At 51.3% G+C, this 25,323-nt stretch overlaps 2 protein-coding genes and 1 long non-coding RNA gene across 6 annotated transcripts in view; 1 reads left to right on the top strand and 2 right to left on the bottom strand.

The window, feature by feature from the left end:
• The window catches only part of AKAP8 (A-kinase anchoring protein 8), a 21,865-nt gene extending 2,538 nt beyond the window's left edge, over nucleotides 1-19,327 (bottom strand). Inside the window, exons 1-13 of one of the 2 annotated variants that reach the window (XM_032271554.1) lie at nucleotides 19,058-19,327; nucleotides 16,657-16,717; nucleotides 14,390-14,422; nucleotides 13,573-13,852; nucleotides 12,623-13,106; nucleotides 12,004-12,133; nucleotides 11,715-11,761; nucleotides 10,222-10,255; nucleotides 8,283-8,370; nucleotides 5,271-5,412; nucleotides 4,881-4,974; nucleotides 4,311-4,441; nucleotides 2,414-2,509 (exon numbers count right to left, since the gene is read on the bottom strand). In XM_032271554.1, the coding sequence (XP_032127445.1) occupies nucleotides 2,414-2,509; nucleotides 4,311-4,441; nucleotides 4,881-4,974; nucleotides 5,271-5,412; nucleotides 8,283-8,370; nucleotides 10,222-10,255; nucleotides 11,715-11,761; nucleotides 12,004-12,133; nucleotides 12,623-13,106; nucleotides 13,573-13,852; nucleotides 14,390-14,422; nucleotides 16,657-16,714 (1,617 nt within the window). In that variant the 5' untranslated portion in view covers nucleotides 16,715-16,717; nucleotides 19,058-19,327. The remainder of the gene's footprint in view (nucleotides 1-2,413; nucleotides 2,510-4,310; nucleotides 4,442-4,880; nucleotides 4,975-5,270; nucleotides 5,413-8,282; nucleotides 8,371-10,221; nucleotides 10,256-11,714; nucleotides 11,762-12,003; nucleotides 12,134-12,622; nucleotides 13,107-13,572; nucleotides 13,853-14,389; nucleotides 14,423-16,656; nucleotides 16,718-19,057) is intronic. The other variant, XM_032271553.1, reaches the window with a different exon arrangement.
• LOC116544946 lies at nucleotides 1,044-23,875 on the top strand. The gene is made up of 3 exons (XR_004266112.1): nucleotides 1,044-1,516; nucleotides 4,574-4,576; nucleotides 23,861-23,875. It is a non-coding gene; the product is annotated as an uncharacterized LOC116544946 (long non-coding RNA).
• The window catches only part of AKAP8L (A-kinase anchoring protein 8 like), a 32,132-nt gene continuing 26,230 nt past the window's right edge, over nucleotides 19,422-25,323 (bottom strand). For 2 of the 3 annotated variants that reach the window (XM_032271555.1, XM_032271556.1), the window contains 2 exons: nucleotides 19,895-19,990; nucleotides 19,422-19,807 (listed from right to left, as the gene is read on the bottom strand). In XM_032271555.1, the coding sequence (XP_032127446.1) occupies nucleotides 19,493-19,807; nucleotides 19,895-19,990 (411 nt within the window). In that variant the 3' untranslated portion in view covers nucleotides 19,422-19,492. Of the gene's footprint in view, nucleotides 19,808-19,894; nucleotides 19,991-20,537; nucleotides 21,174-25,323 lie in introns of those variants that run through there. The other variant, XM_032271557.1, reaches the window with a different exon arrangement.

Raw genomic sequence — 25,323 nt, 5'->3', positions numbered from 1 at the left:
GCAAGACTGTGTCTCAAAAAAAAAAAAAAAAAAAAAAAAAAAAAAAGGGCATGTAACAGGAAGTTAACACTATGTTAAATTTCAGTGTCATTCAGGTGCTCCCACCTGTAATCCCAGCACTTTGGGAGGCTGGGGCGGGAGGACTGCTTGAGCTCAGGAGTTCAATACCAACCTGGGCAACACGTCAAAACCCCGGGCTCTACAAAATATACAAAATTTAGCTGGGTGTGGTGGAGCATGCCTGTAATCCCAGCTACTCAGGAGGCAGAGGCATGGGAATTGCTTGAACCCAAAAGGTGGGGGTTGCAGAAAAAAAAATTTTGTGTGTCATTAACGCCCATAGCCCTGAGATAAATTCCCATTTTACAGATGCGGAGATGAGCTTCAAAGACCAGTAACTTGCCAGACATAACAAAGCCACACTAAACATGGGGATGAAGATTCAAATCCAAGTCTGACTCCCTCAAAATTCTAAGTATATGCTAAAAAACTGTCTCTACTCTAAAAGAAGCAAATTAAAAATTATGACCAGATTAGGAAACATGTCTTAAAATATGAAGCTTAGGGCAAGACGCAGTGACTCGCACCTGCAACCCCAGCAATTTGGAAGGTTAAGGCAGGAGGATCACGTGAGGCCACACCACACTGGTCAACAGAGCAAGACTATCTCAAAAAATTAGCTGGTGTGCTGGTGTACTACTGCAGTCCCGGCTACCTGGGAGGCTGAGGTGGGAGGATCTCTTGAACTCAGAAACCCGAGGCTGCAGTGAGCTATGATCACACCACTACACTCCAGACTGGGTAAGCGAATAAGACCCGACTCTAAAATTAAAAATAAATAGCGACACTTAGAAGCCTGAGTCTACACTTGACTCTAGAACTCTGTCACTCAGTGCAGTGGCACGATCTCAGCTCATGGCAACTTCTGCCTCCTGAGTAGCTGGGACCACAGGTGTGTGCCACCATACCCAGCTAATTTTAACTAACTTCTGGGCTCAGGGATCCTCCTGCCTCAGCGTCCCAAAAGGGTTTCACCATGTTATCCTGGCTGGTCTCGAACTCCTGAGCTCAAAGCAATCTGCCCATCTCAGCCTCCCAAAGCACCGAGATTACAGGCGTCAGCCATCACGTCCAGCCATGTTTCTTAAACTAATTCGTTTCTGTGCCTTTAATAGATGGAACTGTCAACTACGGAAGCATTTAGTAATTGAGAGGACGGAAAACAGGTCCTGAAGTCAGGTTGTGGGCTGGGGCTTAGCTACCAGCCCCAAATGCTGAAGTCCTGGGATGCACACTAAACAAAATGGGTTCCACAAGACAACTGGGAGCTCTTCCAACCAGCTTTCTCTCCATGAACACCCACTTTGGGACTTTCATATGCTGCTCCCATCACGAAGGCCTTGGTTCTTCACTACCCCTCATCTTCAACCTCACTGTCAGCTGGCTCTGCCAATGAAATCTTTTTAGCTTATCTGCTAGAAAATTATCTGATTTTTTTTTTTTTTTTCTGGGGATGGTTTTTTTTTTTTTTTTGAGCCGGAGTTTCGCTTTTGTTACCCAGGCTGGAGTGCAATGGCGCGATCTTGGCTCACCGCAACCTCCGCCTCCTGGGTTCAGGCAATTCTCCTGCCTCAGCCTCCTGAGTAGCTGGGATTACAGGCACGCACCACCATGCCCAGCTAATTTTTTGTATTTTTGGTAGAGACGGGGTTTCACCATGTTGACCAGGATGGTCTCAATCTCTTGACCTCGTGATCCACCCGCCTCGGCCTCCCAAAATGCTGGGATTACAGGCTTAGCCACCGCGCCCAGCCGAGATGGGGTGTTACTCTGTCACCTGGGCTGGAGTACAGTGGCACAATCATAGCTCACTGTAGCCTCTAACTTCTGGGTTCAGGGATCCTCCTGCCTCAGCCTCCCAAGCTATTGGGGTTACAGGCATGAGGCATGACTCCCAGCTCCCAGCTTTCCTTTAAAGACCAGGTCTTGCTATGTTACCCAGGCTGAAGTGCAGTGGTGCCACCATAACTCACTGTAGCCTCAAATTCCTGGGCTCAAGTAATCCTCCCACCTTCCCGAGTAGGACTAACCTTGGGTTTTTCTTGAAAAAGCCTCTAACCATCGTTTGCTCAGAATTTTAAGGCTAAACCATGAGGGTTTTTCATGGTAAGAGTCATGGCCATTACACGCTGATTAATCAGGCAGCGCCACATTCCCAGAGTCCCCAGGCAGGCAGTGAGTCAATGGAAATCCCAAGTTGTCACGTTCCTGAGCCTGATATATTCCGGTGTCCCTCAACTGGTTAAAAGACTCAGAAGTGCTAAACACTGCACTCTGGATTCAACTCCCTGCTCATGGGGTTCATCCTCCCTTTCAAAAGCTTTTCCCGTTCATGGTACTTGCAAGCACAGACCTTGAGGTATTTTTCCAGCATCTTCACTATGTGTCTATTGTTCAAAACACTCTTAGCCACATGGAGACTGGTTTTCTTGAACTGTTCAGCAGCCAACTGCAAAGGGAACCAAATGTGAGCTTTTAAAAACAGCACAAATAAGGAAGAGAACAAAACAGCCAGGCTCTGCCGAGTCTTCCTGAGATCAGCCCTAGGCAGAGAAGCAAATCTCAAAACACCAGGCTTCAAGAAGAGAGAAGGCTCCAGAGAGACCGTGCAACCAAGACTAACGGACTGGAAAAGCTGAACAATCTTAAGAGATAAACACACAGATGTGCCACTGAGATCCATGTAGCATGTGCAGAATAGGGGGTGAAACAAGAGCATGTACAAATGAGAAGCTGTGCAGACTCAGTGGAGGAAGAGAGCAAGCTCTTTCTTTTTAGTTTTTTTTTTTTTTTTATTACATTGATGTAATGAGTTCAACAACAAAAGCATGACTAGGCTGGGTGTGGCAGCTCACGCCTGTAATCCCAGCAATTTGGGAGGCTGAGGCGTATAGATCATCCGAGGCCATGCGTTCAAGACCATCATGGCGAAACCCCATCTCTACAAAAAATTAGCTGGGCGTGGTGGCGCACACCTGTAATCCCAGCTACTCAGGAGGCCGAGGCACAAGAATCTGGGAGGTGGAGGTTGCAATGAGCTGAGATTGCACCACCGAATTCCAGTCTGGACAACAGAGACTCTGTCTCAAAAAATAAAAAACAACAACAACAAAACAAAAACAACTATGACTGCACCAAGCCTCTGACTGTTTTAGGGCCTGACTCATTTGCACAATGGTCCCTTGTTTGTATACCGCTTTTCAGCTGATCTTTTTAAAAAATTTTTATTTATTTATTTTTTTAAAGATGGGGTTTCACCATGATGGCCAGGCTGGTGTTGAACTCCTGACCTCAGGTGATCCACCCACCTCAGCCTCCCAAAGTGTTAGGATTACAGGCGTGAGCCACCGTGCCCGGCTCAGCTGATCTTTAATAGTACTGTGGCCGAGCCTGGTGGATCACCTGAGGTCAAGAGTTCAAGACCAGCCTGCCCAACATGGTGAAACCCCATTTCTACTAAAAATACATTAGGAGGCTGAAGCAGGATAATCGCTTCAACCTGGGAAGCAGAGGTTGCAGTGAACCGAGATTGCGCCATTGCACTCCAGCCTGGGCAACAAGAGTGAAACTCCATCTCAAAAAAAAAAAAAAAAATTCCAAAACCAAAAACAGTACTGTGAGATGGCTGGGGAGCTCTTGACATCCCCATTGAATAGCTGGATACAGTAAGAAGAGATATGCTAACCCCACGCCAGAAAGTTCCAGCCTGCGGACCAAACACAGCCACAGCCACTTTTACTGTCTGCTTTTCTGCACTGACAGTAGGTAGAGCTGTGTTGCTGAACAGACTCTATGGTCTGCAATGCTAAAAATATTCATATCTGACGCCTTACAAAAAAGAATGTGCTGACCCCTGAGCTCAACATTTAGCCAGAAGCCCCATCAGCTGGGGAAGGACAGAACCAGTCCTTTAGTCCAAGTCCCCTGGGCCACTCGGCTCTCAATGGCCCTCAGCTTCAGCTGATGGAAACCCCCAGGCCTTTAGTTACCAGGGAACTGACTGATGTGGCTTACAGGAAACACTCTCAAATCAGGAGAATCTCAGCTACCGCATTTAATTCATTCTAAGCAAAATGTTTTCTCACATTTCTATAAAAATATAGGCGAATCTTACAACCAATCAATGGAAGTGACAGACTTCAAACACAGCGAGAACCCCTGAAAATGTGGGTAATTCCCCATAAGACACAGCTGGCTCTGAGCCACAGCCTGCAACACGCACCCCAGGCAGTGTGGGGCGGAAGACTCACCCTGCGGTTGTGATTGTGGTCCATGGAGTGCAGGTGCCGCTGGAGGAGCTGCGGCTGCGCAGGGATCAGCATGTCGCAGGCCAGGCAGTGAGCAGCCTCGATCCTCTTGAAGAAGTGCTCCTGGCCAATCCCTGCGAGGAAATGCATGTCTTGGAGGGTCTGGGACAGCAAGTGAAGCTTTCCTCCTCCCACTCCCCAACAGGGTCCAGGTTTTCTGCCGGCAACACTCAGGAATCAGAAGGGCGTAGCCTGCCCTTCTTTAGGGAGTATGGGTCAGCACATTCGGCCTCTATAGCTGGGAAGTCTGCACATTTCAGCTTTTCTGTTCCTTCTGGTCCTTTCTTTTCAAACCAAGGAGGAAAAGACATCAAAGTGCTTAACGTCACTCTGATGTCAGCTATGATGTACGCAGAGCCACACCGAAGGCTTCTTTCTATTGCTGCTAAGCACTCTTCCCACAGGGCTCACTGCCACCTTCTCAGCCACCTCGGGCTGGCCTTGCGCCATGTTTCACGGGTCACATGCCTTGCCACCATCCAGGACGGCAAGCATCCTGCAACCACAACTCACCTTTGAAAGGATCTGGTTTTGGTTTTGGGCTCTCTTTCTCCATCAATTCCTGACGTCGCTTCTCAATTTTCTTATTTCTGTTAACGATGTATTCCTAAGGTGGATTTGGAGATGGCATTAAGTAAAATGAGAGGCTGGCACCTGAGGCCATTTCTCAGCTGCCAGGGCTAGGCAGGCAGCTATCAGAGGAGCTCCGTGGGCAGAAGAGTGGGAACCACGATGGCTGGAGCTCTTGGTTGTTCCTGTGACTTGGGGACTTACACAGCTGTTCTATCTGGGAAAAGAAACCTTGACCAAGTTTACACCTCTGATTTCCCTTCCTCCTTCAAAGGATCCGGCACCTGCGGAATTGGCGGGGGACGTGGTGACCGGGGGTCAGGTGTCCTTTACCTGGAGGAACTCCACCGTCTTGTCGGGCAGCTTGGTGCTTATAAACCGCAGCGTCTCTTTGTGAAATTTGCTTTGCAGATGCTTCTGGATCTCTTCGTCTTCAAAGCTACGGAACTTGCACACAGAACAGGCAAACTGAATCCTGGAGAAGGTAAATGAAGAGGGAAGTGAGGCAGGGAGAATCAGGTCACCTCTGGGGAGAGCTAAAATAGAAACAGGATTTTTCTTTTCTTTTTGAGACGGAGTCTCACTCTGTTGCACAGGCTGGAGTGCAGTGGCAAGATCTCGTCTCACTGTAATCTCTGCCTCCCAGGTTTTTCAAGCAATCCTCGCACCTCAGCCTCCCAAGTAGCTGGCATTAAAGGTGCATGCCACTGCACTCAGCTAGGGAAAGTGGTTGCTGAAACAAGAGTTCTGACTTCCCAAGGGGCAACAGAATAGCAGTTACCCAGACTTCCCTAGCTGAATAATAGGAGTATAGACTTACAAGTATCTCAAGCAAAGATTCGTAACCAGCTGACACTGTAGCCCCTCTGGCCCCAAAGCCCCTGGGAAAACACCGGAAAGCAATGACTGCTCAGAACCAGGGACCCCCTAAGCTCTGGCTGGTGACTCCTTGGGGCACAGCATCTACCTCCCAGCTTCTCAAATAAGCTTTGCTCCACAGCCACTGGGATGACACAAGACAACCTCATTTTACATGCAGAAAAAAGACCTCATACAATTCAAAACACGAAGCCCAAGATCAGTTCTCCCATGGGACTCCCCGTAAAGACATGTCACATCCAGTTCTACAGATAAAAAGTGAGGCTTCTGGCCGGGCGTGGTGGCTCACGCCTGTAATCCCAGCATACTGGGAGGCCGAGGCAGACAGATCACCTGATGTTGGGAGTTTGAGACCACCAGCACGACTGACGTGGAGAAACCCCGTCTACTAAAAATACAAAATTAGCCAGGCGTGGTGATGCATGCCACGCTGCTTGGCGAGAGAGAGGGAAGTACAGGCCCCAAGCCACCACACTGGGGTGCTACCTCCCTGGCTCTGTCCTGGAAGTTCCAGCCCTTCTGGTGCAGGGGTACAGGCCCTGTGGCACTCAGGATTTCACCTCTGCCAACTCCACACACCTGGCTTCTGACCCCTGACAAGCACCATGAAGACACTTCCACTTCGGGAGACACCCCCTACGGAGGAGAAAAGGGGACATATCCCGGCGCTCATACACAGAGCTGCCAGGAAGCTGCAGACGAGATGCACGCTTGCCTGCTACACCACTGCCTCCCTGTGACAATTCCTCTAAGTCCCTTCAAGATCCTTAAGTCCTTAGTCACTAGTGCAAGCTCTGAAGGTTTCTTTTCAAAAACAAGGCACCTCTTCATTGGAAGAACATACAAGATGATAAAATGCAAAAAGTAAAAGAATGTCATCTCTATGCCTTTCTCCCAGTACTCTGGGAGGCCAAGGCAGGAAGATCTCTTGTGACCAGTTCAAGACCAGCCCAGACAACAGAGCAAGACCCCTGTCTCTAATGAAGTCATCTCAATTTCCATGTGACATGGAAGTCATCTACTCTACCATTATTTATCTGTTTAACAATGGTTACAATGTTCCTGTACTAAAGAAGAAACGGTTCTTTTTTTGAGATGATATCTCGCTCTGTCGCCCAGGCTGGAGTGCACAGGTGCAATCTCAGCTCACTGCAACCTCCACCTCCCAGGTTCAAGCGATTCAAAATGAGGCCAGGTGCCGTGGCTTGTGCCTGTAACCCCAGCACTTTGGGAGGCCAAGGTGGGCGGATCACAAGGTCAGGAGATCAAGACCAGCCTGGCTAACATGGTGAAACCCCATCTCTACTAAAGATACAAAAAAATAAAATAAAAAATTAGCTGGGTGTGGTAGCACGTGCCTGTAATCTCAGCTATTCAGGAGGCTGAGGCAGAATTGCTTGAACCTGGGGGTGGAGGTTGAAGTGAGCCGAGACCGCACCATTGTCCTCCAGCTTGGGTAACAGGGCGAGACTCCATCTCAAATAAAAAAAAATTACTTTTTGAGCAGCTGGGTCACCAAGCTGGAGTGCAGTGGTGTGACCTTGGCTCACTACAACCTCTACCTCCCTGGTTCAAATGATTCTCCTGCCTCAGCCTCCCGAGTAGCTGGGAGTACAGGCAACCACTACCATTCTTGACTAATTTTTGTATTTTTAGTAGACACAGGGTTTCACTATGTTGACCAGGCTGGTCTTGAACTGCTGGCCTCAAGCAATCCACCTGCTCAGCCTCCCAAAGTGCTGGAATTACAGGTGGAAGCCACTGCGCCTGGCCCCTTTTACTAAGCATTTCTTTGCACAAGAAAATCGCTGTCCCATGCAAGCTTTAAGGTCAAGGATTCCCCAGCATCACATGATCACTGGGGATTTCAGTTTCTAGTCAGAAGCCAGTTAACCGCTGACAGGGAGTGGCAGGCACGTGATGTGGTCACACTGACATCCTTTGGGCTTGACATGTTTGCATTTCTTTTCTATTCTGGGAGAAAATCTTGATGGTAGGACCATCTCTCTACCTATCTCCCAGCTCTGTCAAACTCCAGGAGTGGTCTGGATTTGAACAAGGTGAATACAGGAAACTTGTCTGAGACCAGGCACCAGGTCATAGAACAGGGACACCCCTCAGGCCTGCAGGAGAGTAGGAGAGCCCCCTGCTGGGCAGTTATGGGCCACGCAGACTCACCAGCAAGGCTGAGATTCCAGAGAAATAGACACACCCAAGTCAAACACCAATTCCCTAAGCAAGAGCAAAAACCCAACTTCACCAAAGCAACATCCCAGCCATTCTAGAAGACATGCAGCATGTGTGCTGCGAGCACAGAGTGGCAGTGTCTTCTGCACCCTCAAATGTTTCCTGTTTTGCCTCCCACTGGCATGGCCCCGGTGCTGTGGAGCTAGGACAGGGGAGCTCGGCAGTGCCTACCCCGTGCCAGGTCCACCTCCTCCAGTGGGGGTAGTGCCAACGCCTCACCTGTCGGCTGCGCGGTCCCGCATCCTGTCTCTCCTCCTTTGCTTTTCCCTTCTCTTCTTTATTTCCTCGTCCTCATCTTCCTTCTCTCCTGTAACAGACAAGTCCCTTCGAGACACTCTCAGGGGCCCGCAAAGGAGCTGAGCTCCAGGGCCTGGTCGGGGGCTGCAGCTTGGCCACCGCACCCCGTGTCTTGCCACTGCCTGTACCGTGTGGCAGGGTCCAGGATGCCCCAAGGCACCAACAGAGACTTCCCAGTGGACATGAGTCTGGGGTGAGAACCCGGAGGAGTCACCTCACTCCCTGCATGGCCCGAGGAGGCCGGGACGGGCCAGGGACACGGCCTGTCTATCCCACGTGCACCACGGCCCCCTGCTCTCTCTGACCTCCCCATCCTGCTTGTCCAATCTAGTGCCCTGCAATGGGGTCTTCTCCCAATAACACAGGAGAAGCCAATTCTCCCCAGATGAAGAGGCAGCAGCTCAAGGCTTCAGGAGGTGAAGCAGCTGCTCTGCCGCCCTGTCCCACCTCTAGGTGGACCTTGATGAGTGTCCTGGCGGCCCTGTCTGAACTAGGGCCTCAGCAGGTCTGACAGTCCTTGCTGGCCCGACCTCTACCACTCACAAAAACCATCAATCTAGGGCTTTCCCAGGGCTGCGTGGGAAGCAATCCTAGAAACAAAAATGGGAAGAGACCGATTGGTCCTCCCGTCCGTCCCCCAGGGCCAGCACAGGAGCTCCTCAGAGAGCCACGCGGCCATCGTCCCAGCGTGAGGCCAGGCCGCGTCCCCGAGGCTCAAGGCCAGGGCCAGACGCTGAAAAAAGGTTGGAGAAGCATCTGAACTGTAACCCCTACCCCTGATGCCAGTCCCGAGACTGTCCCACGAAGATGGCGACCGGCGTGCGCTGCTCAGAAGCCTCTCAAAAGGGCGTGTGGGATTTTTGGCAAGAGGTCACTGCCTGAAACTATGACTGCTGTTTAATAGCAAAGTCATCCCGGGTAGGTAGCAGGACCTGTGCGCAACAGACATGTCACCTTTGCTTTAGCATTGTGCCATTAAGCGCTCAGGGCGCCCTGTGCTATGGACAGGACCGCTTCGGGTCGTTGGGGGAGGACTGCAGAGGGCATGCTAAGCTTCAGTATGTAACAGGAGGGGCATCTAAGCCACGTGCCTCAAATGATCAGGAGGAGCTGGGCCACCGAGGAGCCAGCCTGTGATCCTTGGGGTAACCAGCTACAGACAGAGCCACAGAATGGGGAAAGAAACAAGTGGCTTCAGGGCGAGCTCCATGCCACAACGCCTCAGGCCGCCCTGCCACACAGGCTTCAAGCCTGGCCCACTGTTGCTGCAGACCCTCTGGTCTCCTGTGTTGGACATGAAGAGACCTGCTGGGCGGTGACTCACTGGAGGACTCAGTGGGCCCGGGTGCTCCTGACCCTGCAGGTGTCTGCTTTCACATACTCACAGGCACGTGGCAATGCGTGCTGCAGCTGCATCCCCACCACAGAGGTCGCAGCACAGCCTGGGGCGGGCGATGGAGGGACTAGACAGAATTAAGTCCAGGAGAAAACAGTTCAGGGACATGCACTGGCTGAGGAGGGCACAGAAGATGGGCTGGGGGGAATCTCTTCTCTTATGTCTCTCCTTCCCTACAAACTTGAACTGTGGTGGTCACCCAAGGCTGTCCCCATACCCTGCTGCAGCCCACATGGGGTCAGGCAGACAGACCCATTTCGAGTACTGCCCCAGACACTTTGAAGCAAAGTGTCTGGTGATCGCCATGGTCAAGACCCATTTGGTGGCTGCAGCCCCTCTTCCCCCACAGCCACGGGCCCCTTCATCCAGGCCTCCAGCTTGCTCAGAAGCCCAGCCTAGCTGGGTAGTAAGTGCAGGGCAGCCAGGCAGACACAGGAAAGCTGCAAAGGACATGGTGACGCCTACCTCTCTGCCGCCCAGACTCGCAGAATTCATCCTCCTGGAAAAGAGTATACACAAAGTCCAGCAGTGAGCTGGTGTCTCCCAAACTCTCCACAACCAGCCTAGCCCCTGGCCACTGCCTGGTGGGTGGTCTCACCCCAGACCTAGGTGGCTATGCCACCAAGAATGAGCCAGTGTGTCAGGACCGGCCTCCAAGGCTCGGGACAGGACCTGTGCGTCCTGTTACCACTCCCGGTTGCCTTCAGAGATTCTGTGACGGCCTTTCTAAAAAGCCACTCACCCGTCCTCTCTCAGTTCCTCCTAAGCTGCAGAACTGCCTGCCCCGTGGCAAAGGCCCACCCGCACAATTCTATAAACAAAGCCTGCTCACAGACTGTCGGGTGAGGGAGTCTGACTTGGGGGATGCCAGTTCCGGCATTCTTGATAGAAAATGGGCTCCACCATGTTTCCCAAGCTTTTGTTTGTATTTACCCAATATCTTAGCAACAAATCACATAGAAATAAAAATGATTCAGATACTTAGAAATCTGAGTATCTGAACAGAGCTGATTCTTTAGGCAGTGAACATATGGTTAAATTAACAATCGACAGGTTTGCAGAGATTCCTAGTCTCAAGAGCTAAATCAGCAAAAGAGACCAAGTGAGACTCTGAAAACCTGAAAAGCGCCGTCTCCTGCCTGCTCCCTGCCCGCATGACCTTTAGAACCTGGGAAAAGCCCTCCTTCCACGCTGGACCTCCAGACCCTACGCCCCCGACCTGGACCAGAATCTACACTGGGGTGGTGGAGGCACCTCCCCAGGAGCTTGGGGTGGTCCTGGCTATGAACTGGCCCCTGATGCTGCCCACCTGTGCCTCATCGTGAGGACGGAAGGACATGGACACTGGTCAACAGCACCCAGCACAGAGCTGGTGGCAAATGAGCCTCCAGTCTGTGCTTGGAGGCTTCAGCCCACAGTCCCTGCAGTTACTGGCCTGGAGACCAGGGAGAGGAACAGGAGCTTTTTTCAGAAAGGGAATGTTTGTTGTACGCGGAACTTTTTCTTCTTCTTTTTTTTTTTTGAGACAGAGTCTCCCTCTGTTGCCCAGGCTGGAGTGCAGTGGTGCAATCTTGGCTCACTGCAGCCTCCACCTCCCAGGTTCAAGTGATCCTTCTCCCTCAGCCTCCCAAGTAGCTGGGTCTACAGGCATGTACCCTCCATACCCGGCTAATTTTTGTATTTGTATCTCACCATGTTGGCTAGGCTGGTCTTGAACTCTTGACCGCATGTGATCCACCCACCTCGGCCTCCCAAAGTGCTAGGATTATAGGCACGAGCCACCACACCAGGTTAAGGGGGAAAACTTTTAGAAATCTAGCTAAAAGTGAGGGTCCTAAATCCACTCAGAAGTAGTCAAATCTACCACGGCAGCTGCTCCTGCCCCTCTGTGAGGAAGGGTGATTAAAGAAAGAAAAAAATCCCTCACTAGAGGCAAAAGTGCTGCCTATTGCACTTACGCCTTTGAATTCTTCATCTCCTGAGCGGAAGTCACCAGCTCCGTCATCTGCCAGACACAAACAGAGGAAAAGTCAGTCCCCGGAATGGTCCGATCCAGTTTTCGCCCTCCCAAGCTCGCTGTCCAGGGTGAATCTGTCCTGACCACAGTGGGGGTTGAGGGAGTGGGGGTGAAACATGCCACCGGCGAGTGTCCATAACATGGACAGGGCAGGCAGAGCCCCCAGCAGGCAGCTGACCCTTTCGGCATCTGCCTGGCCTGCCTGGCCCGCCTGGCCCCCCAGGACGTACCATTTTCGGAGAAATCTCCTTCACTGTCAACCCGGGCCAGTTTGGTGTCTGGCTCCTCATACAGTTGGAACTGCTTCCGTTTCCTGCCCGTGCCATCTGGTCCGAAGCGGTCAGACCCTCTCCTCCTAGGCTACAAACAAGCACACCCCATGAACTACTTACCTGCACCATCAAGATGCCCCACAGAAAAAAACAAAGAGGTTGTAAGATCAGGCAACACAGGCACACAAGGTCTTTTCAAAAACCAAAGACACAACATACTTGAAACTAAAGAGAAAATCGTGCTGAGTGAAAGAAGCCAGGAACACAAGGCCACTTATTTCATCACTCCATTCGCACAAAATGTCCAGAACACGCAAAACCACAGAGACCAAATGCAGACTGGTGGTTGTTGGGAGGAGGAGACAGGGTGACTAAGAAGCAGAGGTTTCTCTTCAGGCTGACAGTAATACTGAGATTAGACTGTAGTAGTGTAGATGATTGCACAACCCTGTAAATTAACTAAAAGCTGGGCTGCGCACTTAATATTATGTGAATGTCGTGATAAGGAAATTTTACCTCGACAAAGCTGCTAAAAAGAGAAGCGAAGGCGGCCTGAAGCAACCTTGTGAGGGCTTACCCGATCCCGCATCCGGGGCTGCGAGCGGCCACATCCGTAAGGTATGGTGCTGTCAAAGCCACCCGCCCCCTGCATGCCCATCACGCTGTAGTCAGGAGCCATGGACTGGGAGAAGAGAGACGGAGGCGGCCGGCTGGGGGAGGGCCCTCCCAGGCCCCGTCCGCCCACATAGTTCAGCTCGTTCCAGGGTGTGGACAGGGACTCAGAGGTTGCCGTCGGAGGCATGAAGGGGTCACTGCGCATGAAGGTGCCAGGGTTGCTCCGGTCCTGGAAGTGGCCCTGGCCCCGGCCCCGCATGAAGCCATCAAGGGAGCCCCGCTCCCGGGCCGGGTCTCGGCATTCACCGTACTGCCCCGCAAAGCTGCCATTGCGGTTGGACCCCAGGTCGAAGTCATAGTCGTAGCTGTAGCTGGGGCGGTAGGGGTCGTGCTCTGGCAGACAGGGCCTGGAGTCATAGGACTCGAATGGCTGGAAGCGGAAGGAGCTGCAACGGAAACACAGCCTGTCAGGGGCGGCCACCCCAGTCACCCACCTCCACACTCCCTTGGTACAACCTCCATGTCTCCCCCACCATCAATGTCCCTACATTCAGAAGAGCAAACCAAACCACCTGCATCCCACTTAAGTATTTGGATGGCAAAACCAACCAATACCCTCCCTGGAACACTGCTGAGTTGGGGACACAGAGCCCTTGGCCACAAGAGCAGCCTCATGAAGAAAAAAAGAGTCTGGGGGAGCCTAGCCAACAACCATGCCCAAGCCCCACCATGCAGAAAACCAGCAAGAAAGTCCTATTGTAATGCCACCGCTTCCCCACAAGCCCAGCTCATCAATGCCACACCCAAGAGGGAGGCGAGGACAGCCCTCCCTCTAGAGTGGGTACCCAATCCCATGTGCACAGAGGTGGGTGGGTGCGGGGTCCTAGGGGAAGGGCTGGGGTCTATAATCACCTCTCCCGGTCCTGCATGCCCTCCCCACCGCCGCCGCTCCCGCCCCTGCCTCCTTCCTTGGACATCATGTCCAAACGCTGGTTGATCTTGGCAATGAGGGAGTCGGAATTGTCGGTGCACGGCTCTGGGACATAAGAGGCCATGTGCATGGCAGGGCCCCCAGCCGCCAGGCCACCATCACTGGCCTTGGCAGCCTCCCACGAGGCTGGGCCATAGCTGTAGGTTGCGCCTGTGGTGACGTTGGTATTCTGGGCACCATAGTAATTGTAGTTTTCATAACCTGTCATGGGAGGAAGAAGCAAGTCAGACCTCAGTGGCCATGAGGCCTGCCTATGGTGGACACGACTGGGGAGGGGCACCCGCTGCCACTGAGAAGGAAACGGGGTGTGGGACCCAGTGCTGCTGGCATCACTCCACACTGCGCTGTGACCTGCCAAGAGGCAGCACGAAGTGGCCAGAGAAAGGGGTAGCCTCAGTGCCGAGTGGCAGGTTTTCTCTGCCAGACTCTAGGACCTGCTCCCCATCCAAAGCCAGGGTGACCAGGAGCCTGGGAACAGCAGTTCCGGCTGCTGACAGGCCCCATTAAGGACCCCACTCCCCAAGCACAGTCACAACCCTCCCTGGCATGCTCCCCCGAGGCCGCCCGCCACAGCCCTCTGCAGCCCCTGTATTCACAACAGCAGCCCTGGCAGACTGTGTCTTCAGGAAGAGAACCAGGAAATCCACGCCAAACCTCCCTGATGGGTTGACCCGCCTGGCCTTCAGATCAGAAGCCCACTCACCCACCCGCAGGCACCACCCCCCACCATGAGCTTACCTTGCCAGCTGGCCACACCAGTTCCATATGCACCTTAGGGAAAACAAACACACACAGAGCCCCGTTTGCAGAACGAAGGCACTGATGCCCCCACCTGTCACTTCACTCCACCATCCACAGACCCAGGGCCAGGGCTTCCCTCAGTAGTTCTTAGCTCACTCAACTCCTACAGAGCACTGGACTCTCTCCCGGGGAAGGCCAGCTTCCCATCAGGGCAAGGGAAGGGACACTGCACACTCCCCAGGAAGCTCGTCCACTGTCGGCTGCCAGCTAAGAGGTCAGCTGGGCCAAGCCCTGGGCAGAGTCCTTGTAAAGGGTCAGTTCCCACCAGAAGCCAGAGGGCAGGCGCTGCCAACTGCTCAGCAAGGCACTGGTGCAAAGTCACGTCCTAGACTCAACCTAGCAAGAGGATGTTATGTGCCACAAGGGACCCAGAAGGCCGCCTCCTGCGACACCCGGTGGTGGGTGGAAAAGCAGTCCCACTCCCCCAATGTTGCCAGAGACAGAGCTGAGGCTCAGAAAACAAAGGAAGCCCTCGTGCCCTAGCGCACAGGCTGGCAGAAAGCAGAAAACCTTGCCAGCAGAGAGCACATACTGGTCCCCCAAACAAGCCTAGCATCGTGACCCAGACTCTAGATTGGGGGTCTGCAAAAGGCCTGGCGACATCGAGCCCACTTCCCGCCTTGCCACAGCCCTTATGATTTTCCAATTTCAGTGCCCCTAACTAAGTACCGGTACACTGCCTGCAGCCCTGTGTCCTCAGGCTCTGCCCTCAGCTAAGAATGAATTTTATGTTTTCAAACGATTGGGGTAAAACTTCTGAAGTATATTCAGTGACAAATGTTGACAGAAGACACATCACCTACACATTTGTCAAAACTCAAGAGAACTATACAAATTAACAAAAACTATGCCAGGCGTGGTGCGTCACGCCTGTAATCCCAGCACTTTGGGAGGCTGAGGCAGGAGGATCACCTGAGGTCGGGATTTCAAGACCAGCCTGACCAACATAGAGAAACTCCATCTGTACCAAAAATAAAAAATTAGCTGGACGTGGTGGCACATGCCTGCAATCCCAGCTACTTGGGAGGTTGAGGCAGGAAAATCACTTGTACCCAGGAGGCGGACGTTGCGGAGAGCCGAGATTGTGCCATTGCACTCCAGCCTGGGCAACAAGAGCCAACCCCTGTCTCAAAACAAACAAACAAAAAACTATGAGCTATAGTGAATAACATCACATCAACACTGGCTGATTAACTGTAAACGCATCACATTAATGCAAGATTTTTTTTTTTTTTTGAGACACGGTCTTGCTCTGTCACCCAGGCTGGAGTACAGTGGCATAATCACAGCTCACTGCAGCCTCGACTTCCTGGGCTCAAGCAATCCTCCTGCCTCAGCCTTCTCAGTGGCTGGGACTACAGGCACATGCTGCCATGCCCAACTAATTTTTTCTCAGAATAAAAGGATTACTTGAGCTTGGGTCTCGAACTCCCAGGCTCAAGTGATGCTCTTGCCTCAGCCTCTCAAAATGCTGGGATTGCAGGCATGAGCTGCCTCACCCAGCTAATGCAAGATCTTACTAATGAGAGACACTATGCCTGAGTGGAGGTGGCTGGGCGTATGGAACTCCACTACTAAATCTAAAGCTGTACTAAAAAGTCTGTTAATTATAGGCCAGACACAGTGGCCCATGCCTCTAATCCCAGCACTTTGGGAGGCCGGGGCTGGCGGATCACCTGAGGTCAGGAGTTTGAGACCAACCTGACCAACACAGAGAAACCACTTCTCAAGGCTGGGCACGGTGGCTCACACCTATAATCCAAGCACTTTGGATGGAGGCCAAGGTGGGCGGATCACCTGAGTTCGGGAGTTCAAGAGAAACCACTTCTCTACTAAAAATACAAAATTAGCCATGCATGGTGGCAGGTGCCTGTAATCCCAGATACTCGGGAGGCTGAGGCAGCAGAATCGCCTGACCCTAGGAGGCAGAGGCTGCAGTGAGCCAAGATCGCTCCACTGCACTCCAGCCTGCGCAACGAGAACAAAACAAAACGAAGACTGTTAATTATAAAAGGAAAAAAAACTTGGATATACCCTCAGCTACAGAGACTGTACACCTCATAAAGCCACAAAGATATTCACGATCTGATTCTTTACTCAAAGTTTGCTGACCCCTGGGCTACTACTCTCCCTTGACCCTGGTGAGCATCAGGCTCAGCTCTGCCATGCTAGGGCCTTGAACGCAGGGGAAGCCCACGCCTCACCTGCAAAGCAGAGCCCACTTACCCTGTGTGTTGGCAGGTCCAGCACTCCATGCACCATAGCCTGCAAAAAGACCCTGTGAGTTAAGATTCTATTTGTCACACTAGAGAATGGGTCCTTTTGGGGGAACTCTGAGGATCCTAAAGGGATCTCCTTGCAGTTCAGTGCCAGCTGCACAAGAAGGAATAACCCATCCCCACCTTCAAAGGCCCTCCCACAGCTGGCTAATTGCATGATCGCACTCCACCTGGCTGAAGTCAAAGCAGAAAAAGGAGAGAGGGAAATGGCCTTGGAAGCCAGCTCTGCCAAGCAGAGAGACTTTGGCCCAGGACCTTACCCTTCCAAGCTTCGCTCCACAACTGAGGCTAACACAAGGCCATCCACTCACCATGAGGACACATTCCCCCACCCATCACACAGCTAGGAAACTGGCTGAGATTGCAATCACAAGGACCCCGTAACTGGAAACAAGCATGGGAATTTGGTGGCATAAACTGCAACCCTCCAAGCTGCACTTCCTGCCACTTTAAGCCCTCCAAGGATCCCCTGAACCTTTAAGAGCCCCAGAGCCTTGGCCTGGCCCTAAGAGCTCAGACTGTACTCCTCACCCTTCCAACATCCCCGCCCACTATGACATCCGTCTGGTCCCTCCAGGAAGGAAGATGGGAACTTTGTTCTCTTCATTTCTGTGTCCCTGAGGCCCAGCACTGAGCTGCGCACGGGTGGCCACCACGCCTGTCAGAAGACTTCACTTTGATGAGGCAGGAATACATCCATGTCTACCTCAACAGAACCACCCCCACCGCTAAGCGCCTAGTGTGTGCCGACACACAGCAAGTACAAAGTAAACCCTGTTGTACGGGAATGCCATTCAGGAGAAGGGAGCTAGGCTCATGGGTTAGGAGACTTGACCCAGTCATACTGCTGAGTTTTGCCCTCTGCTATGCTATGCCTTCCCTTCCCTGTCATACTGCAAGGCCCTCTAAATCCGTATCCGTATTCCAACAGCAAGTAACCAACCTCTTGAGACTGCTTCCTTAAGTGGCATGCGCTATTAACTCAACCTGAAAACGCTCCCTGAAACACAAGAAATCAGGGAAGCTGAAATATCTCCACTAAGTCTGAAAGGTTTTCAGGAGGTAGGAAGAGTGTGTAAAAAAATCTCCAAACTAAGACTGAAAAAGAGGAATACAGCACCTGCAGAAAAGATCTGATGGGAAGGAAGGAAAAGAATAGTGAAATCTACCTAGGCTGCGGGTCTGATAGACACCTAAAGCACACGGGCACACAGGCTCCCACATCAGGATCGACCCCTCTTCTTTCCGCAATTTCTGCTGCTGGGATCATTTTGCCCTGCCACTTCTCAAGATCGACAACTTCTCGAGCTCCTGCAGCCAGGGTCACACCACTAGCTTCTCTACAACCAGTCGAGCCCCACCCAGCATGTCCCAACTATCCCGTGCGCAAACATGGCTCTCAGAAGGCTCTGATTCCACAAGCTGGGAGCAGGCAGCTAGAGAAGATCGGCCCTACTGCAGGGCAAGCGCTAAAGCCAAGTGGGGAAAGGGCACGTTTCCTTTTGCACAACTCCTTGGCCCCTCCAGGCCCCTACAACAGACTACCTAAAGGAGAACGGCCAATCTGTCACCAGTCCCAGGGCACATCAGGTTTCCAGCTTTACACCAACACTCAGCATCTGCCCCTCACTATCCTGTCCCAGGCCAGCACGCGCCGGGTACAGAGCTGGAGCCCGGCGAGGCTGACTCCTGCGCCGGCCGCACTCGACCCCACCGCGCTGCACCGAGCACTAAAGTGCAGACCTCGCGGAGCCCGACAGTTTCTGGGACAGGCTCCCTGAGCCACTTGAGCCCAGCGGAGGCCCCCACTGGGCCCCGCAGGCCTAGGACAAGCCTGGAGAAAGGCGGGGCCCGCGGTCAGCCGGCGGTCCCAGACCCCGGGCCCCGGGCCGGACCTCACGACCCCACGCTGTGGCTCCGCCCCCTAGCGCGGCCATTTTGTGGCGCCTTCGGAAGAGGAAGTCGGGAGTGCGAACGCCGGGGTCACTAGGGACCGGACGGGCCCCGCGGAAGCTGCGGGGCAGAAACGGCCCGCACGGCCCAAGGCACCCCCTACTTAAAGCCCACCGCGGCCTCTACCTCAACCCCGAGTCCCGCCCGCCTCCTCGGGCTCTGGCGGCCAATCCGCACGCAGCGCCCCGTGAGCGACGGCGCCAAAACCCAATGAGCGGCGCGCCCGCGCGCGCGCCCCGACCTCCTCTCCGTAGGTCCCGGCTGCGGCAACCACGCTCGGGACGAAGGCCTGGCCCGCGGCCGTCTGCGCTGCGGCTGCGCCGCCCGCACAGCGCTTTTCCTCCCCGCTCCGCGCCCAGCGGCCAAAACAAACCTCCGTAGCCCTGGTCCATGGCTTCTGCGCGACCCACCAGCAACCCCTTTTACTAGGCGGCCACAGGACGCATGCGTTCAACGCACCTCCACCGTTGACTACTAGAAGATCAGGCGCGCACGTCACTACTTCCGCGCGCTCCCATTGGCAGGTCTTCACAAAGGCCCGCCCCGCCGTCCCATCTGGCCTTTCGGGCTGCTCAGAATCCGCTTCCGCAGCGTATCGGTAGCTGTGGTGCCGCTGCTGTGCCTGAGGGCGCAACCTCTGCGCATGTGCACATAATTTCTCTGCCCCAGCCCTGCCCCGCCCCGCCCCGCCCCGCCCCGCCCCGCCGGCGCGGGACAGTCACCGAGAAAGCGGGAAGTGGGATGGAAAACTTTATTAGGTTTGGTTTCCAGCTTCGGCCCCGCGGGCCCCTCCCGCCCCGAGCTCAGGTCACGGGGCGCCCCCGCCGCCCTCCTCGTCGTCCTCCACGTCGAGACCCGGGATGCCGCGGATCTGGCGCTGCAGCGCCCCTCCCAGCAGGGGCACTGCGCCTTCCTCCTCCTCCTCCTCCTCTGGGGGCGGCGGTGGTGGTGGCGACGCAGCCCCTGGGGCCGGCTCTGGGGGAACGGGGGGCTGCGCCGGCGCTCCCTCTGCACCCTCCGAGATCCCTGCCGCTTCGCTCTGCGACCCCTCGTCCAGGGCGCAACCCTCAGCCTCCTCCTGCTCCTTCTCCTCCTCGGGGCTGTCAGTGAAAGGGTTCTCGCCCTGCAGGGAGGGGCGCGGACGCTGAACGGATGGAGCACAGGCGGGGACTGGATTGGGGACAGGGCCAGCCCGGGACCAGCGGCTCACCTTCAGGTAGCGCTCTAGCTTCTTGCTGATGAGCTTGTTGTTGAGGATACTGCGGGCCACCATGAGCGAGGACTTCTTGGACTGCTCCATCATGAGCTGCAGGCAGGGCAGAAGGGGCTGGAGAGGCTGCTCTAGGTGCCCTGTAATCCCCCACCCCCACCCTGCCAGCTCAGAGGGACCTTCCTGCCCCCACACCCACGCACTTACACCTGGGGCGCAGCCCTCCCAACGAAGAGCCACTCTACAAGCAGGGAACCACGATCTATCTGATTTTTGTTCAAATTCCCTCTCCTTCCACACCACAATTACTATAGGTGATTAAAAATATAGCTCTATAGATCTTTGTATGTTTTTATGGCTGTATTACAGAATTCTGATTTGCTTACAAAACAGCTATAAGCAGCGAACAAATCAACAAGCTAAGAACTAAAAGTGCAAAACCCGTATCAAGGAGACAACTAGGCTAACAGGCAAGGAGCACTTTGGGACCAACGGGGAGGATGTAAAAGCAGGAACATTTAATGAAGCGTCCTTTTAACCCACAGAATTCCAAGAATGAAGAATTCTTCCCAGTCATGCAAGGTTAGAGACTCTTCTCTGCTGGTGGGAGGATCAACTATTTCCATTATTTTTTTGGAAAGCAATTTGAAAGAATGTATGAAAAATAAAAATCTCTCATTAATCCCTTCCCAGAACAATCCTAAATTTAAGAATTGGATACATGCGTGCACACTGATTGTAGTGGCGAAAAACGGGAAAACACCTAAACGTTCTTCAGTGCAGAAGAGGTTAAATAAATCATACATTCAGAAAGCCTTCCCACTTGCTGTTTCTACTCTCTCCATCTTCATTTTTTTTTCTTAGCACGTTTTTCTCTACTACTGGAGGAAAATATTAACAGACATCGTACATGCTTATGACAAACTAAAGATGCACAATTAGAATGCTACTATAGACCGTTCCTCAGCAACTTTCTCACTTGCCAACACTTTGTTCTCCTGGGTCTAGATGCCCAGATGACCATACCATAAATCCTCCCAACTGAGGCAAATTTATGTCGTTTCCAGATTTTCTCCACAATAACCCAGCAACACCAGAATAAACTTGTATACTTCCATGCTGGTGCTTTTAATTCTAACCAGGTATGGTTTCAAAGTAATAGTGGCCAATTAACTGCAAAACATTTGCAAGTAATGCTTCTTCCACCAGTGTTAAAACAATGAACTGGTCCTCCTGCCTGCCCATCAGCACTGGGTGTTATCATTTTTGGGTATTTTTGCTGTGGATGAAAGAATGTATGCTGCTGCCTCCCATGGCATTTCCCTGCCCACAGGCAACTGAGTGTTCCAATATGCACACTGGACCACCTACCCAGAGTTCAGAATCTTGTAAATATTTTCTGATCCTGGTTTTATTTATTTATTTTTTAGACAGAGTTTCGCTCTGTCACCCAGGCTGGAGTGCAGGGGCATGATTTCAGGTCACTGCAATCTCTGCCTCCCAGGTTTAAGCAATTCACATGCCTCACCCTCCTGAGTAGCTGGGACTACAGGCCTGCGCCACCAAACCCAGCTAATTTTTTTGTATTTTTAGTAGACACAGGGTTTTCCTATGTTGCCCAGGCTGGTCTTGAGTTCCTGAGCTCAGGCACTCCACCCAGCTCAGCCTCCCAAAGTGCTAGGATTATAGGTGTGAGCCACCACGCCCAACGAAATTTTCTGGAATTTGATACAGATTGAGTATCCTTTATCCAAAGAGCTTATGACCAGAAGTGTTTCAGATGTTGGAATATCTGCATTATACTTACCAGTTGAGCATCCCTACTCCAAAAAACCCAAAATCTGAAATGTCCTAATGACCATTTACTTTGTCATATCTGTGCTAAAAAAGTCAGATTTTACTGGGCACAGTGGCTCATGCCTGTAGTCTCAACTACTCTCATGAGGCTGATGCAGGAGGATCGCTTGAGTTCAGGAGTTCAAGGCTATAGCGTGCAATGATTTCACCCGTGACCAGCCACTGTACAACATGGCAAGACTCTCTTTAAAACAAACAAACAAAAGGTTTTGGATTTCAGATTTTCAGATGAGGAATGAACTTAATTATGTTAACAAGGTACAGGGTCCGAAATTTTCTTTTCCAGAAATGTACAAAACAAACCTACCAAATTGGAATATAGGTCTATAGTTGCTTAACTATGAATTGGAAGTCCAAAGGCTCTAGAAAACAAGTTTTCCCCCACCATTCATTTGGTGGCTAAATATGAACGGCCATTACATTTTTATTTATTCCATTCATATAAGTCACGTGAAGAATTATTGATAATTCAACTACAAGGCACTTCCCCCAGATCCTGTTGGAGAGGTTAGTGTTCATACCATATTGCCTGTCTTTTTATTTTATTTTAGAGATGGGAGTCTCACTCTGTTGCCCAGGCTGCACTGCTGTTGTGTGATCACAACTCACTGCAGCCTCAAACTCCTGGGCTCAAGTGATCTTCCCACCCTAACCTCTTGAGTAGCTGGGACTACAGGCACTTACCACATGCTTGGGTAACTTTTTTATTTTTTGTAGAGACGAGGTCTAACTATGTTGTCCAAGGTGGTCAGGAGCTATTGGGCTCAAGCAATTCTCCCACCTCAGCCTCCCAAAGTGCTGGGATTACAGGTGTCAGCCACTGTGCCCAGCCTTGCATATTGGCTTTCTGAAACCCAAAAATTAATTCTGAAGCATCTAGCCCGAAGGTTTCAGATACCTATACCAACTTTAACAAATTACTAAGTCTGAAACATACTGGGCCCTGTTGCTAGTATCTCTGTTCTGGTTCTACTGTTTCATTACCGTGTTAGTATCACCTTTTTTGGTTTTTAATTGCAGTAGCTTTGTAGTAAGTTTTAATTTTTTTTTTTTGAGACGAAGTCCCACCCTGTTGCCCAGGCTGCACTGCAGTGGTGTGGTCTTGGCTCTCTGTAACCTCCGCCTCCTGGGTTCAAGCAATTCTCCTGCCTCAGCCTCCCAAGTAGCTAGGACTACAGGAGCATGCCACCACACCCGGCTAACTTTTGTATTTTTAGTAGAGACGGGGTTTCATCATGTTGTTAAGACTGGTCTTGAATTCTTTACCTCGTGATCCACCCGCCTCGGCCTCCCAAAGTGCTGGGATTACAGGCGTGAGCCACCATGGCTGGCAAGTTTTAATATTTTCTAAATCAAGTCTCTCAACTATTGTTAGACTGAATTCTACAATGCAAAACTTGAAAATAATTTCACTTCATTTTATTTGGTCCCCCTCCCCGACCTAGATTTTGACTGGAAATGTACTGTCTGTATTAATTTGGAGATAACTGTTTTTTGTTTTCTTTTACTGTTAAATCTCCCATTTAAGAATACAGAATATTCCTCCGTTCATTAAGATCTTATTTCATATTCTTGGAGTATTTGTAGTTGTTAAAGATCTCAACTCTTTCTTCTTCTTCTTTTTTTTTTTTTAAAGACGGAATTTCACTCTTGTTGCCCAGGCTAGAGTACAATGGCAAGATCTTGGCTCACTGCAACCTGCGCCTCCTGGGTTTCAGTGATTCTCCCGTCTCAGCTTCCTGAGTAGCTGGGATTGCAGGTGCCCACCACCACGCCCAGCTAATTTTTTGTATTTTTAGTAGAGACAGGTTTCCCTCACCCGCCTCAGCCTCCCAAAGTTCTGGGATTACAGACATAAGCCACCGCGCCCAACCCTCAAGTCTTTCTTCTTAAATCTGTATTCTTAGCTATTTTATACATTGTGTAGTTTATTTAAGTCTCTTTTTTTTTTTCCATTTAAATTTCTAACTGGTTAGTACTAAAATGGAGAAACACTACTACTTTTTCTATGCTATCTTGAATCCTATCCCCTTACCAAATTCTATTAATTCTAAGAATATTTTGCTGGTTCAGCATTTGTTTTTGTTTTTTATTTTTTTTGAGGCGGAGTCTTGCTCTGTCACCCAGGCTGGAGTGCACTGGTGCGATCTCGGTTCACTGTAACCTCTGCCTCCTGGTTCAAACAATTCTCCTGCTTCTGACTCCTCTGGGCTCACATACCTCTGGCTTGTTCATAAAACCGTGGTCCCATGCCAGGAAAGGCAAACCAAGCAGAGGCTACAGCCCACTGTACCTCCTCTTATATCTCTCCTAAAGTGGCAGTCACTCAAAGAGAGGCACTCCATTGTCTCCATCCCCAGATGGCTCAGAGATTCTGCCCAGAGTGAGAGAAGGTCCTTAAATCAGTAAACTCCCAATCTCTTCTCAAAGGAACTGACTTCATTGGCAAGAGTGTCGGGAAGTGCAAGACTAGAGACTTGCTTAAAAACAATGGAGACCAGGGAGAAAAAAATTTAAAAGGACACTGATAGCTTTGTTCTTTTTTCCTACTACACAGTCATAAAAAAGAAAGACCCATAGATTTGATAGTAGTACTAGCTAACCCACAGGCCAACTAGGTTACCAAAGAGGACCAAGACCAGTAAAACAGCTAAAACAGCCTCCCTGGGTTCAGAATAAATCTCAAACAAACTCAAAAACCATCCCTGTTGGGCTGGGCGCAGTGGCTCACGCCTGTAATCCCAGCACTTTGAGAGGCTGAGGCGGCCAGATTACGAGGTCAAGAGTTTGAGACCAGTCTGACCAACATGGTGAAACCCTGTCTCTACTAAGAATACAAAAGTTAGCCAGACATGGTGGTGTGTACCTGTAATCCCTGTTACTAAGGAGGCTGAAGCAGGAGAGCTGCTTGAACCGGTGAGGCAGATGTTGCAGTGAGCTGAGATTGCGCCACTGCACACTAGCCTGGGTGACAGAGCAAGACTTTGTATTGGGGGAGAAACAATAACAGTAACAAGAAGCCATCCCTATAAAGGAGCCCAAATTTAATTGGATCAGCATTCGGCAGCAATCTATGCCCCAAAACATTGTTGAAAACAATAAAGGAATCAGCCAGTAATTGGTAGAGTTTAAAAGCTGAGTATAGTCCAGGAAAAAAACAGTGAGCCCATGGCTTCCTCCCTCCAAGACACATCACCAGTTTCATACTGTGTGAGGATGAAAGAGACCTCACTAAAAATATCTGGCTACTTACCAAACAAATAGATAGGCAAACATAGAAACAAGACCCTGTGAGGGTGGGTGGGGGATCAGTGCCCAGAGCTGCGACAATGAATTATCTAAGATGTCTAGTTAACAATCAAAAATTACAAGACATCCAAAGGAAACTCTGACCCAGGCTCAAATTAAAAAAAGCAGACAATAGAAACTTCCTGTGACAGTGATCAGATGTCAACTTCAACAAAGATTTCAAATTAGCAATTATAAATATGTTTAAAGAAAACTCAAGTAGAAGGTACGCCACTGTCTCATGAAAACAATTTAAACAGAGATAGAAATTATAATAAAATATT

The sequence above is a fragment of the Sapajus apella genome, unplaced genomic scaffold, assembly GCF_009761245.1.
Source record: "Sapajus apella isolate SASKATOON/1434 unplaced genomic scaffold, GSC_monkey_1.0 scaffold237, whole genome shotgun sequence".
NCBI lineage: Eukaryota > Metazoa > Chordata > Mammalia > Primates > Cebidae > Sapajus > Sapajus apella.
This window is presented reverse-complemented; position numbering and strand designations above follow the sequence as displayed.